The sequence below is a fragment of the Eulemur rufifrons genome, chromosome 27, assembly GCF_041146395.1.
Source record: "Eulemur rufifrons isolate Redbay chromosome 27, OSU_ERuf_1, whole genome shotgun sequence".
Lineage (NCBI taxonomy): Eukaryota > Metazoa > Chordata > Mammalia > Primates > Lemuridae > Eulemur > Eulemur rufifrons.
The window spans coordinates 27985271-27999793 of record NC_091009.1 but is presented as its reverse complement, the minus strand read 5'-3'; the positions used below and the strand labels follow the sequence as shown (position 1 = coordinate 27999793).

At 51.0% G+C, this 14523-nt stretch overlaps 1 protein-coding gene across 2 annotated transcripts in view; it reads right to left on the bottom strand.

Annotated features, from left to right (window-relative positions):
• Positions 1-14458, bottom strand: part of SLC41A1 (solute carrier family 41 member 1) — a 28598-nt gene extending 14140 nt beyond the window's left edge. The window contains exons 1-2 of one of the 2 annotated variants that reach the window (XM_069459391.1): positions 9115-14458; positions 5492-6519 (exon numbers count right to left, since the gene is read on the bottom strand). In XM_069459391.1, coding sequence (XP_069315492.1) covers positions 5492-5863 — 372 coding nt within the window. In that variant the 5' untranslated portion in view covers positions 5864-6519; positions 9115-14458. The other variant, XM_069459392.1, reaches the window with a different exon arrangement.
• Positions 14459-14523: the final 65 nt, after the last annotated feature.

The following is a 14523-nucleotide window of genomic DNA, read 5'->3' as shown; positions in this document are numbered from 1 at the left end:
GGGACGGGAAGAATTCCCCTCTTCTCCACCTGTGGGCTTTCGAAGCTCCTCTCAGAGCACAGCCTCGTATCCCATCTTTACCCCAAAACAGCCACCCCATCCTGCTTCCAGCTCCATGAAAATCCGAGTTCTGCAGGGAGGTGTACGTAATGTGTATGCACTGGTAGAGTGAAAAGGCCTGGAAGGAAATACTCCAAGCGTATGCAAGTAAATATTTCCTGAATTGTTTGGAAGAAGTATTGCTGGTCTTTATTATTACGTAAGACAAAAAATGTATAAACCTCAGCTAAATTCCTCCGGCTACCACCATGCCCCCCAATTCCTCCACCTCCCAACACATGCTCACCCTCCCCTTTTAACTACAGGAGGACCTGGAAAGTATGGGGTTTTAGAAGCAAAGGGATGAGAGACAGACAGGCAAGGAGAAGGAGCAGTCACAGTAACAGTCCCCATGCAAAAGTCTTCCAGCCCTCACAGAACACAGCCTGGAACCTCACTCTACCTGACCCCCAGCCCAGCAAAGCCCTGAGCTGGCACCTGAATCAGAGCAGCCACTTCCTACGCACATACTTTCTTCACCCACAAAACCCTCTTAAGGATGCAGCTCAGACAGGGGAGCCTCTGACACACGGGCACGCACAGGACCCTGGGGATAGATGCTGGAGGCCGGTGACGTGGACCCAGCCTAGGAATTGGGGCGGCCCTGGGGTTAGGGGTGGGTAGGACGTGGCAGGAGAAGGCAGTGAGTAGCTCTTCTTCCTTCTCTGGCCTAATTCAGGCCCATCCTGTTCATCCAGGCTGGGAGTATCTGCCCTGAAGTCAAACCCGTCAGCCAAGCCGCCAGCCAAGCTGCCACCCACGCCTTCCTGCTCTGCGGGGGGTGAAAATGGGCAACGTCCAGGAAACGCTGCCCTGCTCAGGGGTGGGGAAATAGCTACAGATTCTCACTGCTTCTCAGAAATGCAGCCTCTCTTCCCCTTCTTTCCCTATCCTTGGGGCAGGGGCTCACTGGTCCCCAATTTCTGGGGGTGAAGGATGAGACCACTTCTCCCACACTCTAATCCTGATTCAGAGCAATCGCCCTAAGTCTTGAATCTCAGTGGCCCTGCTGGGACCTCTTCCTTGTCCTTCCAACCTGCCTCTTGCATCCCTCACCTCCTCCAGCCTCATCCACCGACCCCGCCTGCCTTCTGTTCCAGGAGGGTAGCAGCGGGGAAGAAAGTCAGAGCCAGCAGGAGATGGCATCAAGACATTAAGATTTAAATTCCCAGATACAAGCTCTAGGCACGAGGCTATGGGAGGAACCTCGAAAACTGGGCTGAAGCTGTCCTTTCAGGGTGAGCACTGGGTCAGATCAGATTACAGGAACCCCAGCCTTCATCTGTCTGCGGCTTTCCCCAGAGGCATCTTCTAGGTGTCGAAGCAGGAGGGCCTCAGGGCAACACCTGGGAGTACAAGGCTGTACAAATAAAGAGAACAGCAAACGGGCACTGACAGTAAGCAAGGCGCAGAGATAGGAAAAGCAGACGGGGTGGCCAAGTGAGACCAGATCCAAGTGTCCTGCCCAGGAACGCCAGTGGCCATGGGAGCGGACCAGCCATGGGAGGAATGCTTCCTTCCCACGCCACTTCCCCAAGGCCACGCTTGCTACCCACTTTCCTAGTAGTTGTAACAGACTCCCCCATACATGGGGCAGAGAAGCCAGAGGAGGATATATTTGGGGGGGAGAGGAGGTGTCTATTTTACTCAAGATCCTTCGCAAGTGAGTAGAAAGTTAAAATCAGGACCCGAGAGTCCCACGTGTCTTAACCTAGCTGGGGATTCCAGTGGAGACCGGTGCACCACCGCCCAGCATAGCCCCAGCCCGCACAAGGGCTTGCAGAAAAAGGGAGTGAGACATCCCCTGGCAGCCCAGGGCCAAACTGGGGGGAGCGGCACAAGCATCTGCAGCGAAGAGGCTCCCATATCCCAGCCCCCTTCAGAAGCCAACACTGGGCCCAAATGCCGCAGGAACTTTTGCCACGGTGGGGGAAGATGGAGCCGGTCACGGCCCATTTGTCCTTCTAGTTTTGGCTTATATGCCAGCCCCTTATTCCACTGCCGCGGCTGCCGTGCTCGTTGAATGGAGCGGAGGACAGATAAGAGAAATGGGCCTTTCAGGGAGAGACTGGGTCTTCTGTAGCAGTGGGGAAAGATGGGGGCCCTGGACCCAGAGGACAGCTGAACCCAGCCCACAGACTTCTGCTCAGTTGTTCTGAGACACTGGGGGACACACTCCAGCCAACTCCTCCAGATGGCCCAGTGTGACAGGCACTTCCAGACTCTGTCTCACTGAAGGCCATCTTAGCTTGTGAAGGGGGAATACAGGTGTGAATCCTTAGACATTGTCCTGCTCTTCCTGCATCTGAGACCGTCAGGCACCCTCCTCCCTCCTGTGGATGTGCAGTAAGACTCTCCCTGTCCTTCTGCACTCACCTCCTCCTGCGATCTCACCACAGCCATCAGCAGGGCCTGCTCCGGCCCAGCTGCAGCAGGGAGGCTGGGGGAGGAGGCCAAGGACAAACCAGCCATTGTCATCCACACCAACTGGACCCCAGCTGTGGGCTGAGCCTAGATGCCCTAGGTGTGACAGCAAGGGCAGCGGCAAGGCTTCCCCACCTAGGCCGCTCCGTATCCCGGGCTCCTGGGTATGGGGTGGGGGTGGGGCAAGACATCAGAGGGCTTTTTCAGCTCTGGAATCTGAGTGTGTGGGATGGGTACGGGTATGTGTGTGTGCGGTGGGGGGGTGCCTTCCTACCCCAAGAACTTTTGTTCTTGGCCGGGCATGGTGGCTCATGCCTATAATTCCAGCACTCTGGGAGGCTGAGGCAGGAGGATTGCTTGAGGTTAGGAGTTCGAGACCAGCCTGAGCGAGACCCGTCTCTACTAACAATAGAAAAAATTAGCTGGGAGTGGTAGGGCACGCCTATAGGCCCAGCTACTTGGGAGGCCGAGGCAGGAAGATTGCTTGGGCCCAGGAGTTTGAGGTTGCTGTGGGCTAAGCTGATGCCATGGCACTCTAGCCCGGGCAACCAACAGAGTGAGACTCTGTCTCAAAACAAACAAACAAAAAAAAAGAACTGTTGTTCTTGCTTACATCAGAAGATAACTGCAATTATTCCAGATTCCAGTCCACCCTGCTCTCCAGGGGAAGACAAAGAGAGTAGGCTCTTCTCAGAGTCTTTAACCAACTGGTGAACCAGGGCCATAGTGAAGGCCACAGAGGTAAGTGGTACAGCCTCTGGGGTCACATGAACAGGGACAAGTTACCTAATTTCTCTAAGCCATAGGTTCCCTACCTACGAAATGGAGACAATTAGGGTTCCTATCTCATAGGCCTACAGAATGGCCTCCAAAATGCTTCCCCACTACATTATTATCTAGAAAATAAGACAACTTTCTCCCAATTCACCAGTGGATCTTGGTTTGGCAACCCTTGGTAGGTACCAAACCAGAACTCAAAAACTTTAAGAATGAACCAAGGCCACAGGAAAGGCATAGAAGAGGCAAGGAAACAGCTACCTGTCTCATTTCTCCTCCTCCCCCTCCCCCACTCACTGCCCTAGAGGGAGGGGCAGCCACTAGGGGGAGGAACCCAAAGCTCTGGGCTGGCTTCCTAACCTCCACGTAGGAACAATCTTCAAGGTAACAGCTTTGGGGGGAGGGCAGGCAGTGCAAGGCACTTTGGCGTGACACAGATATCATTCTCATTAGCAACCGAAGGTTCTCCTGAAGGGCTCAAGTCAAAGTGCTCCAGGTGGACACTATAGAAGCAACCACTGAGAACCACCAACATTTGGTCCCTTGGGACATGAGCGTAGTGAGACCTACCAGCAGGACTCTACATCACTACACGCACGGTTTGTAGGGTTGGCTTGACGTAGGGAAAGTGATGCTGAGCTTCATGTCCTTCTGGGAGATATCATGGTCAGAGAACACTGGGGGGGGGGGGGGGGGCGGGTCCAAAAGGGCAAAGGCCAGATCTCCTCCTGCCTTGGTATTTCTCTGAGTACCTAGGACAGAAGCCAGCACTCAGCAGGAATTTGATATGCACTGCTGATCAACTTAGATAAACTCAGCACCTTCAAAAAGCTCTGTGTGCCATACTGTGCTTCAAGAAATTTACTTAGACCAGCCTGAGCAAGAGTGAGACCCCGTCTCTACTAAAAATAGAAAGAAATTATATGGACAACTAAAATATATATATACAAAAAATTAGCCAGGCATGGTGGCGCATGCCTGTAGTCCCAGCTACTCGGGAGGCTGAGGCAGTAGGATCGCTTAAGCCCAGGAGTTTGAGGTTGCTGTGAGCTAGACTGATGCCACGGCACTCACTCTAGCCTGGGCAACAGAGTGAGACTCTGTCTCAAAAAAAAAAAAAAAAAAAAGAAATTTACCTAGAAACAAAACTTCATCTCTTGGACCTGGAGGCTCTGCATAAGCCCTACTCACAATGAGCTAACATAGCATGTCCCTGGCTCTTATCTTCCAGGTCCTGCTCACTCTTATCCTTCATTCTACCCAGTAGCCTCATAAAGAACCATCTTTGGCAGGGTGAGGTGGCTCACATCTGTACTTCCAGCACTTTGGGAGGCCAAGGCAGGAGGATTGCTTGAGCCCAAGAGTTGGAGACCAGCCCAAGCAACATATCGAGACCCCATTTCCACAAAAAAAAAACAAAAAAAAAAACGAATAAACAAATACAATAAAAAAATAAAGAGCCCTCTTTGCCCAGGGCAGGTTCATGAAAGACAGGTGAGGAGCAAAGAGAAGAGACAGTTCTGTCTAGACCTGGTTACATTTTGTCCCCATTTACGGCACATAATTAGCACTTTAGGTTTTGTTACGCCAACTTCCCAAATCATGCATCAAATAGCATGTGCCCACCCCTATTCTGCAAGGAGCCTGTGCCAAGGTTACAAGAAGATAAGCAACACAAAATGCCTTTAAGAGCCTTCCCAGTTAATATGAGACCCTCCGGGCAGCTGAACAAATTCCTGCCCAGCAGGGGGATGGAGGAGAGGCTTGAAACCGAGCTTTCTACTATGGGTATCCTTGAAACCCCAAGTGAAGGGAAAAAAGGCATAAAGAAGAGACCCATTTAAATGTCTCTTACTGAGCTGGGCTTGGTAGGAATACCCAGGAAGAATGGCAAGCAACAACCCTGCTCCATCTCTCCTCTTCCAAGCCTGAGTTCTGGAACCAACTCTGTTTCTGTTAAGCAACACTGCCCTTACTACCTCCCCGGGGCTACTCGGCTTCCTCAAGGTTTCTGTAGAAAGTAACCAGACCAAGAAGAAACCGAGGACATGACCCAAAGGGAAACAGTATTCTAGGAAGCAGCAGCTGCTTCTAGCAGGGAGGTGGAGAGGAAGTTCTAACAGTCGCAGTTTCCCAGGAGGCACAGGTGGCCCTGGGCTCACAGTCAAGAGCTGCCCTACTCAGGTCCTACCTGCACGATGTCCAGCACCATGCCAGCAGCCACAGTCCCAAAGCCTGCCAGGAGGAAGGGAAACAGCACTTGCAGCCCGATGGAGAAGGAGGTCTCCTTGAGCGGGGAGGGTGGTGCGGGGCCACGGTCTGTGCTGACGTCGTCACTTTCGTTGCTCTGGCTCCCGTTCTCCAGCAGGGCGTCCTCCTCCCGAACCCCCTTGGCGTTGGCCCGAGACTCAATCGCCACCTCTACCCCAGCCCCATCAGGCCCCAGGAACTCTGAGGTCCCGGCCAAGGGCTCTCGCCCGGGGCCATCGGAAGAGCAAGGAGACGCAGCAGGGCCAGTCCCGTTCAGCTGGTGGACGTCCTTCGGCTCCGACTTAGAGGACATGACAGGCAGGGAGGAGGGGAAGGGAGAACTTTCCTCTCTTTTTTTTCTGCTTTCTCTCTCCCTCTCTAACTTGGGAAAGAACTTAGTCTTGGGGTGAACCCAGGCTTGGGTGCCGCGGGACCTCTTCCCACGGCTCTCCGCTCCTACCAGGCACTGCAAAAACTGATCTACCAACAGGCAGCCCCATCAAGCACTGAAGCCGCAAGCTGGAGGGAAACAAGAAACTCCTCACCAGACTCAGCAGCCAGCCACTAGGGGTGCAGATGCCTGACTCCAACCGACCAGCTCTGTGCTTGGGGAAACGTGTCTGGCCTCTTATCTTCTTTGGTTCTCAGCAGCAGGCTCCTCAGAGCAGGGGGCATCCAGAGTAGAAGAGCCCAACCAAAGTCTGGGGTGCCCTCTGGAGAGGCCCCTCTTTCGTCAAAAGTAGCTTGAGTTCAAATCTTTCAGAACTCGGCCTCAGCCTGGGGCTGTGGCTCCCTCCTGCTCCTTTTGCTGGGCTCCTCCAGCTTCCCGCAGCTCCTCAGGCTCTGCTGGTCCCAGGGCAGTGTCTGCGGCCTTTCCCCTCTCTTCCAGAGATTTCCTCCCTTCCTGAGCAGACCTTGTACCTCCCCAAATCCCTGGTCCTTAAAGTCACGAGACTCTGCGTGGAACACCTTATGTGGGAAGAAGAAAGAAAAGAAAAAAGAGAACGTTATGATACAGCAAAGGACAGCTCATACCAGGAAAATTCTCCCCTAAGGCAGTTAGGAGTTTGTTACGTAGAGAGTTTTTTAGTTGCTTCCCTTTTTCCAGTAAAATTACTCAATCCTACACTGCTACATCTGGAGGTCCAGCAGGTTGGGACCCTCACCATCCTCCCAGCCAGCAACCTCTCACCCACAGGGATCACGACCATGGTCTGCAGCAATGAGACATGACCAGACTGGGACTGGGAAGATGCTGGGTAGGAGACCTTGGCACTGTTTTCTCAGCAACCTGAGGTGGGTAGAGATGTCCTCAGGGAGATCCCTTCTTGAATGTCCACTAAGAGCCCAGGATTATTTAAGTGTGGTCTCTCAGAGGGATCAGTTATAAATTCAGTTGCAAACTCCCTGCCACACAGCCACCCACCCCACTGTAGAAGGTAATTGTTTATCGTCACAAGACAGCCACAGCAAGACAGCCACGTAAGGCAAATAAACAGAAGAACCTGATCACTGAGTGGAGGCCCCCAGACCTCCAAACACTTAGCCTCTGAGAAAAAAAAAACAAAAACAAAACAAAACTAGGAGGACTCCCTGGGTAGAGGGGCAAGCCTGCCAGACCAAGGCCAAGAGCCAGAGGCCTACCCACTCCTGCCCTTGAGAGTCAACAGTGTTACAAAAAGCTCAGACGCTGACTCTGACTCAGATCCAGGCCTCTGTCTCTACTTCTCTGCCCCGTTCTTGGCCCTGTGAGCTTGTCAGATAGGACAAGGCAATTATCTCAGTTTGAAGGGACAGAAGATAAACTATTGGTTATCACCCACACATTTCAGTTCCCTAGGCTCCTCCTGTTCCCCAGGGTTACTGAGAGTTGGATATAGTAGAATTCTTAAAAACAAAAAACAAAAAGTAACAATAAAAAACCCTCCAAGAAACCAAAACCGAAGCGCCATATGCCAACGTGCACTTGTTCCCAGATGGATCTCTTTAGTTGTAATAGCTCCACCTTTCTTTGCCTAAGGAATCCCCAGGTTTCCTAATTCCTAATGGAAGTCCATTTCACCAGAACAGCTCTTACAAGTAAAAAATAAATTTAAGCAGAGTTTCCCCAGGTAAGAAGAACAGGTCCTTAAGTATTCCAAACACACACAATTAGCTCCAGTTTGGGAAAGGCTGGATCAAACCCCAGTCGCTGGCCCACGGGAACTGTTCCCTCTCTAGCCACTCAGTCACCCACCAGGACTCCCTTTTCCAGTCTCCTTAAACACAGCACTGTGGTTCTTTCAAAGACTCTCAGCAGAGATGCAGGAGGAAACCTCTGAGTCCTCCACCCCTGTGCCAGAAAAGTTTCTGAGTCCACTAAAATGTGACACCCCCACCTCCCTCCTGTCTTCCCGGCAGGCCGCTTAACCTGAAAGGGGGCTCACAGGAAGGGAATCCAGTCCCTCACGCACTCCCCAGACGGGCCTTAGGCCCTGGGATGAAAGAAGCAAAAAGTGAACCAGGACGCCCTATCTCCTCCTCCCAGTTGGGGACAAAAAAGATCCGTTTTAGTAACCCCAACCCAGGGAGGGGAGAAGTAGCTGGGTGGCCTCCTCGCGTCTCTCCACCGCTCAGACTCAGCAAATGCGCTGCGCGCCAGGACTCCCGCCCTCCGCCACCCACCCCCCCCAGACCCAACAGGACTGACCTGCCCCTCGCTTGGGAGGAAGGGGGGCGCCTGGCGAGTGGCAGCAGGGGCCCGTGGTCTCGGGGGCTGCAGGGTACCCCCTCTTCTCATCACTCCTCCTCAGCAGTCCTCCTTGGCCCCCGGCGTGCCCCCCCTACACCCCCAGCCAAGGCTAGCGTACAGCCGCGACACCCGACTCGCTACATTTCGCCTCTGCGTTACAGCGAGGCCGCCGCTCAGCTTCCACGAGGGGGGAGGTGGCCGGGGAGGGCAGGATATACCGCCTCGGGCCGGGCGGGGGTGACCCGGACTGGGGGGACCCGGACGGGGAACCAGGGGGCCGAGCTCACTCGCCCCCAATCGCTTCTTGCCCGCGGACTTGGGCCCGACTGGTTGGCTACTGGTGGCAAACGTGATCTGGGGCAGACTGGGTGGCACCCCCTCCTCCATCAAAAATAGATTTTCGGATAGACAACTGCGGCAGCCAATCAGGACCTAGGGAGGGGGCGGCGTCAGCCCCGGCCCGGCCCCTTTCCTTCGCTTCGTGCCCGGAGGCGGGGCGCCGGGGAAACGCAGGGCGAGGAGTGACGGGAACTGGAGCCGGCTCTGCGCCGCGCGAGCGCGGGTCCCAGCGCCCATCCGCCCGCGCTCGCTGCGCAGGGCCGCCGCCCTCGGGCCCGCTCCGCCGCGCCGGCGCTCCCGGGGCCTTTGAAGGGCGTGAGCGCGGGTGCGCGTCCACTCCGGCCTCTTGATTGCGGCCTCGGAGCCTCAGGCCTTGGAGGAGCCCGGCAAGCGTCCCTGTGTGTGTAGAGCCAGCCGGCTCTGAGTCCGCGGGCTCGAGCAGCCATCCGCGCGCCCCTTCCCCGCGCTCAGTACCCAGACGGAACCGTTCCTACCTTGTTCTTGGATACGGCGCCTATCCCGCTGGCCTGTCACCTCGCGCTTCCACCCGATGCCGCGTTCCTCTAAGCAAATGGCTCAGCCCTGACGGATCCCGCCTTAATAAAGTCCCGGCCTTGAAAGGGGTGGGGATGGCCGGGCGGGAGGGAAAAGAGGTCAGACTCACGGCTGGGGTCTCACGTGCATCACCTGAGGTTGGGGCGGAGGGGACCCTCGCTTCCTTTGACCTACAGAGCCTGGTGGCAGCGTGGGGAGAGATGTCTCTATCCCAAGCTAAACGAAATCCAACTTTCCCTGACGCACCTTATGGAATCAAAGAGAGGTGTTCCCATTGCTAGCCTTTTGCCACTTCCTCCCTGGGGTATCTCCACCTCTCTAACGCAAACTCAGTACCAGGTCTCTTCGGGATGTTTTTGTGCAGGGGGGTGTGACCTTCCCCATAAAGGAACCCCCACCCCCAGGTTTTCCTCTCTTGTCGGTTGAACCTGTGACCAGTTGTTCCTTCCTGCCCTTTTCCTCCCGGAAAGTGGCTCAGGGGGCATTCAAGCATGACTGCAGACCCCTGAAGGGTTTGGGGCAGAGATGTGCCTGGGGAGAGAAGAACACAGTGCTGGGTATGAAGTTTTCGGCACATACACACAACAGCACATTACAGCAACCTGAGTAGGTCATTTCTTTGGACAGGGATGACAAACACACGTACACAACCCATCCCCTCGCACCTCCTATTCCCTAGAACATTCTAGGAATAGTATCTAGTATCTAGTACCACTAGAATTATTCCAGCTCAGCTGCTGGGGCATTTGCATCAGGTGCCTGCGGACTCACAGGACCTAACAGAGTAAATTGAAGTATCTCAAACTCCAATTTTGACTTTAAATACTGGGTTTCTCTGTTTGGAAACAGAGGTAGCTGCTAGACTGGGAAACACTAGGCCTCATTCAGAAAGATCAGGTTTGTGAATAGGGGGCGTAGGGTTGGGCAGGGAATTAGGGCTTGATGTATCTGGAGACACTTCAGTCAGGGGCTGCAGACAACTTCTGCCCTGATCCACTCAACCAACCGTTCCTTCCCCGCTCTGACCCCATTTAATCTTGCTGCGGCTCAGCTACCTATGTACAAAATTCTGATCTCTCTCCTATTCATTCCCTTCCCACCTTCCATTATTTTACCCATCTGAAAACAGTTCTGTTCTCTTGTGGGTATTTTTTTTTTTTTACTGAAGTATACTACACATTTGGGAAGGTGCATAAAACCTTATAGGTCAACACATTATGACATAGTGAATATACCTGCGTAACCACTGTCCAGTTAAAGAATGAGATCATTATTGGCACCCCAGAAGCCCTCCTTCTATCCCCTTCTAATCACTACCCCACCTTTCTTCCCCAAGGTAACCCCTTATCTAACGCTATAGTTTTACCTACTTTTGAACTTTATATAAATGGAACCATTCAGTAGATATTACTTTGTGTCTGTTTGTTTGTGAAACTCACCTATAACATTGTGTAGAATTATGGTAGCAGTAGCTCATTCATTTTCATTGTTGTACATTATGCCATTTAATACCACAATTTATCTGCTCTTCTGTTGATGGACATTCGGGTTGCTCCCAGTTTGGGGTTATTATGAACAAGGTTGCTGTAACATTTTTGTTCATGTCCTTTAGTACACTTATGTTTATATGTCTATTGGATGTACGCCTAAGAACAGAATTACTGGGACATAGGGTAGGCATATATTTAGCTTTTGACAATGCTAGTAAACAATTTTCCAATGTGCTTATGTTAATTTACACTACTGCTAGCAGTGTCTTAGAATTCCAGTTGCTCTGCATTCTCATCAACAGTTAGTATTGTCAATCTAAAAAGATTAAAAAATTTTAGCCCTTCTGGTGGGTATAGTGGTATTGTAGTTTAAATTTGTTTCACCCCGATAACCAATGAGATTGACCATCTTTCCATACATTTATTTGCCATTGGGATATCTGTTCAAGTATTGTGTCCATTTTCTATTAGGCTTTCTATCTTATTGCTTTGTAGTTCTTTATATATTTCAGATATGAGTCCTTTGTTGATTATAAGGATTACAAATATTTCTATGAGTATGTAAGTACAGAAGTCCTTGGTTTTAGGATCTTCTGAAATGTCAGGACCACTGGGACAAGACTATAATTTCTCTATCTCTTTTGGTCGGTAGTGTATCCCCAGCTCCTAGCACATAGTAGGTACCCAATAAATATGTTAAATGAATACTGAATGAGATGGAAGAGACTCATCTGGGTAGTTTGCGCTATGTTGTACTGATCCCTAGAGTCAAACACCAAGAGGGCCTGGGGTAAGATTTCCTTCCAGCCCAGCCAGTTGTGACCTTCGGAAGGGGAAAACATCCCAGCCCTTCTCTACTGAAGGAGCAGAAATACCTACAGTCTGTGAATCGAGGAGCACAGATGTAGGGAGCAGAGGTCACAGATGAAAAGACAGGAACTAGAAGCAGGTAGCAAGCCAGCCAGATACTCCAGAAGTGGAGACTCAGTGGGGGTGTCAAGAAGAGAGTGAGGGTCTCTGAGCATCAGGTGGTCCTTTGTATGACAAGAACCTCCAAAGGTCATGTGGGCCCTCTTCTTGCCTCAAGACATGCCTACTGTCAAAGATCATTAGCTGAAAGAACTTTTCTGTACTTGGGGACATGTTTCTCTCTCCAAAGGAGGTCCCCTGAGTCTTTGGTTGCAGGGTCTTGTTCCTATTCCCCATTGGGGAACTCTTTTATACTCATATTTCATGGGCTGTAATGTTCATCCTGAATATGGAAGACCATTAAGTCATTGCCAGCCTCTTCTCCATGAAGTCTTTTTAGAGGCTGTTGCATCCTCTAGCGCCTTTCTCTTGCTGTCTTTCTCGCCAGAATGCTCTCCTTCTCCTCCTTCAGCGGTAGTGGAGACTGTCTGGTCAGGGGTCTCAGACTGATTGCCATTACTGTGGGAGACAGAGATCCCCCCTCACAACACTGTAACAGACTCACAGCATCTCTTCCCCAGGTCCTCCAGAAGGCAGTGTGGTCGTAGCTCCAAAAATTTCTATATAGGATGAGCTTGGGGCATCAGTCTATTTGGAGAGAGGCCGGATGCCTTGCCATGAAATGGCATTTGTGTAGCAAGCAGTGTTTTCACTTAGAATATGAGTTTATGGGGAAGGGGAACAGAGGGTTTCGGGAAAGGAGAGTGGTTAATCACTACCGGGGCCTTTGGAGGAGCCTATGAGGGAAGAGCCTCTATGGGGCACGGGCAGCCTTCTTCGATCTTGCTTGGCACTTGTCCTAATATATGGTTTATAGAGCCTCTATCCTGAGGTCCTCTGAGCCCCATGGCCTTCCTTCAGGAACAGCTGCTGTCTACCAATGGCTTCTCCATGGACTACCTGGATACTCATCTTCAAGTGTCATAAGATTCCAGAGCCTCGTAGATGCTGGACTCGCTAATTAGCGTGGCATAGTCACGAGACTCGCCTGACATGGCTGGAAACTTTTCTGTCTTTTGTTCTGTTGGGGGAGGGTGCCCCCTCCCATTTTTCCCCTTGCTGTAACCCCTCCCCTGCTATCTCCCTCCCAGAGGTCAACTTCTTTCCTGCTGCCCAGAGCTGAGGTGACATCCCCTTCCGGCTTCATTCAGTTCTAGGAGGATGTAGTGATGGGGGTGGGATAGGGAAGTGTGGCCACCTGTGCTCAGAGCTGTCACCATCCCTTTTGCTTCTCTATAACTGAGCTAGCTCCCCTTTCCAAAAGCCCACTGGACACCCACCTTGGGCTTCCTCTAGGCAGGATGATTCCAGGTATTTTGGAGCTGCAGTTCTGAAATTACTAATAGTTGGGAAGGAAGCCTTAATGGCAAGCAATGTAGTCTGGTGAACTATAACTGGCGATAGAGAAGTAATCTTTGAGGGGCAGAGCTGCAGAGTAGAATGTGCCAAAGCTTTGTGATCACATGGATTTGAGTCCATACTCAGCCATACATTAGGTGTGTGACCTTGGGCCATTTCTATAAGTTGGAGACATGATTCCCTTTCTCAGAGATGATGAGAGAATTTGCAATAATATAGCATCTGGAACATTCCCTGCACACAGTAGGACTGTTACGGTTTCACCAAGGAGGAAGAGCTCTCTCTGGGCCTCACGTTGAATTTTAGACTTCACAGTGTGAGGGCATGCCTGACTGGAAAGAGTTAAAGATGGAGTCTCCCACGTGGATGCAGGTGGGGACCTAATCAGGGCAGCATCCCTGCAGTGGGTCACAAGCCAAAGACGAGTAAACTTTACCTTATAAGAGCCAGGATGCCAAGAGACTGTATCTTGCAAACCAGATTATCTTGTTTCAAACTACCCTATGACTATCCTTTAGCCTAGGGTTTCCTAAACTGGCCTGGTCATAGGAATCACCGGTGCACACTTCTTTTAAAATGTGGATTTTCAGGCTTCTTTCCTGGAAATTCTGTTTCCAAAGGTCTGGTGTTGAGCCAGGAAATCCACCCTTTTACATAAGTATCCCAGGTGGCTCCCATGATCCCACCAGATGGGGGAACATTGCCCCAGTCTGGTGATCCTCAATCTTGGCTGCATATTAGAACCTCCTGGGGAGCTTTAACAAAAACATACCTTCCTCATAGGAGGAAACACTGCACGTTGGGAAAGCCGAGGAAGTCTTCAAAGACATGGAGGTGCTTTGATTGAATGTGACTGTGGGTTTGTATGTGACCTCACTGAATCCTAATAATTACTCTATGAGGTAAGTTGTAATATAACAGGTGAAAAATGGGGTCAGTGGATTGGAAAAAGGTATGTAAAGTTATTTATGTTAGTCAGTAGGGAATTGCAAATCAAAACCACAGTGGAGTATCATTTCACATCCACTAGGTTGGCCATAAAAAAGAAAGCAAAAAATAGAAAATAACAAGTGTTGGTGAGAGTGTGGAGAAATTGGAACCCTTGTATGTTTGCCAGCAGGAATGTAAAATGGTGCAGATGCTGTAGGAAACAGTTTGGTTTTCCTCAAAAATTTAAACATAGAATTACCATATCAACGAGCAATTTCACTCCTAAGTATATGCCTAAAAGAATTGGAAATTATTCTAGTTAGAGGGAACAGAGTGAAATGGCAGGCAGGCAAGGGAGAATCTGGCATTTTCAGGAACAGCAGGTTATTCAACGTGTAGTCGAAGGCATGTGGAGAAGCATAAGACGAAAGCTGAATGGTAAGCTTTCGTGATATGTGAGTTACACAGCTTAAGGCTTCTTTTTGTGAGCTAAATATTTTATGTGTGGGTTTTGTTTTTCCCGTTAGATTACAAGGTCCTTGAGCATAGAGACTTTATATTTTAAAATTTATATTAATTTTTAATGCTTTGTATTTTAAA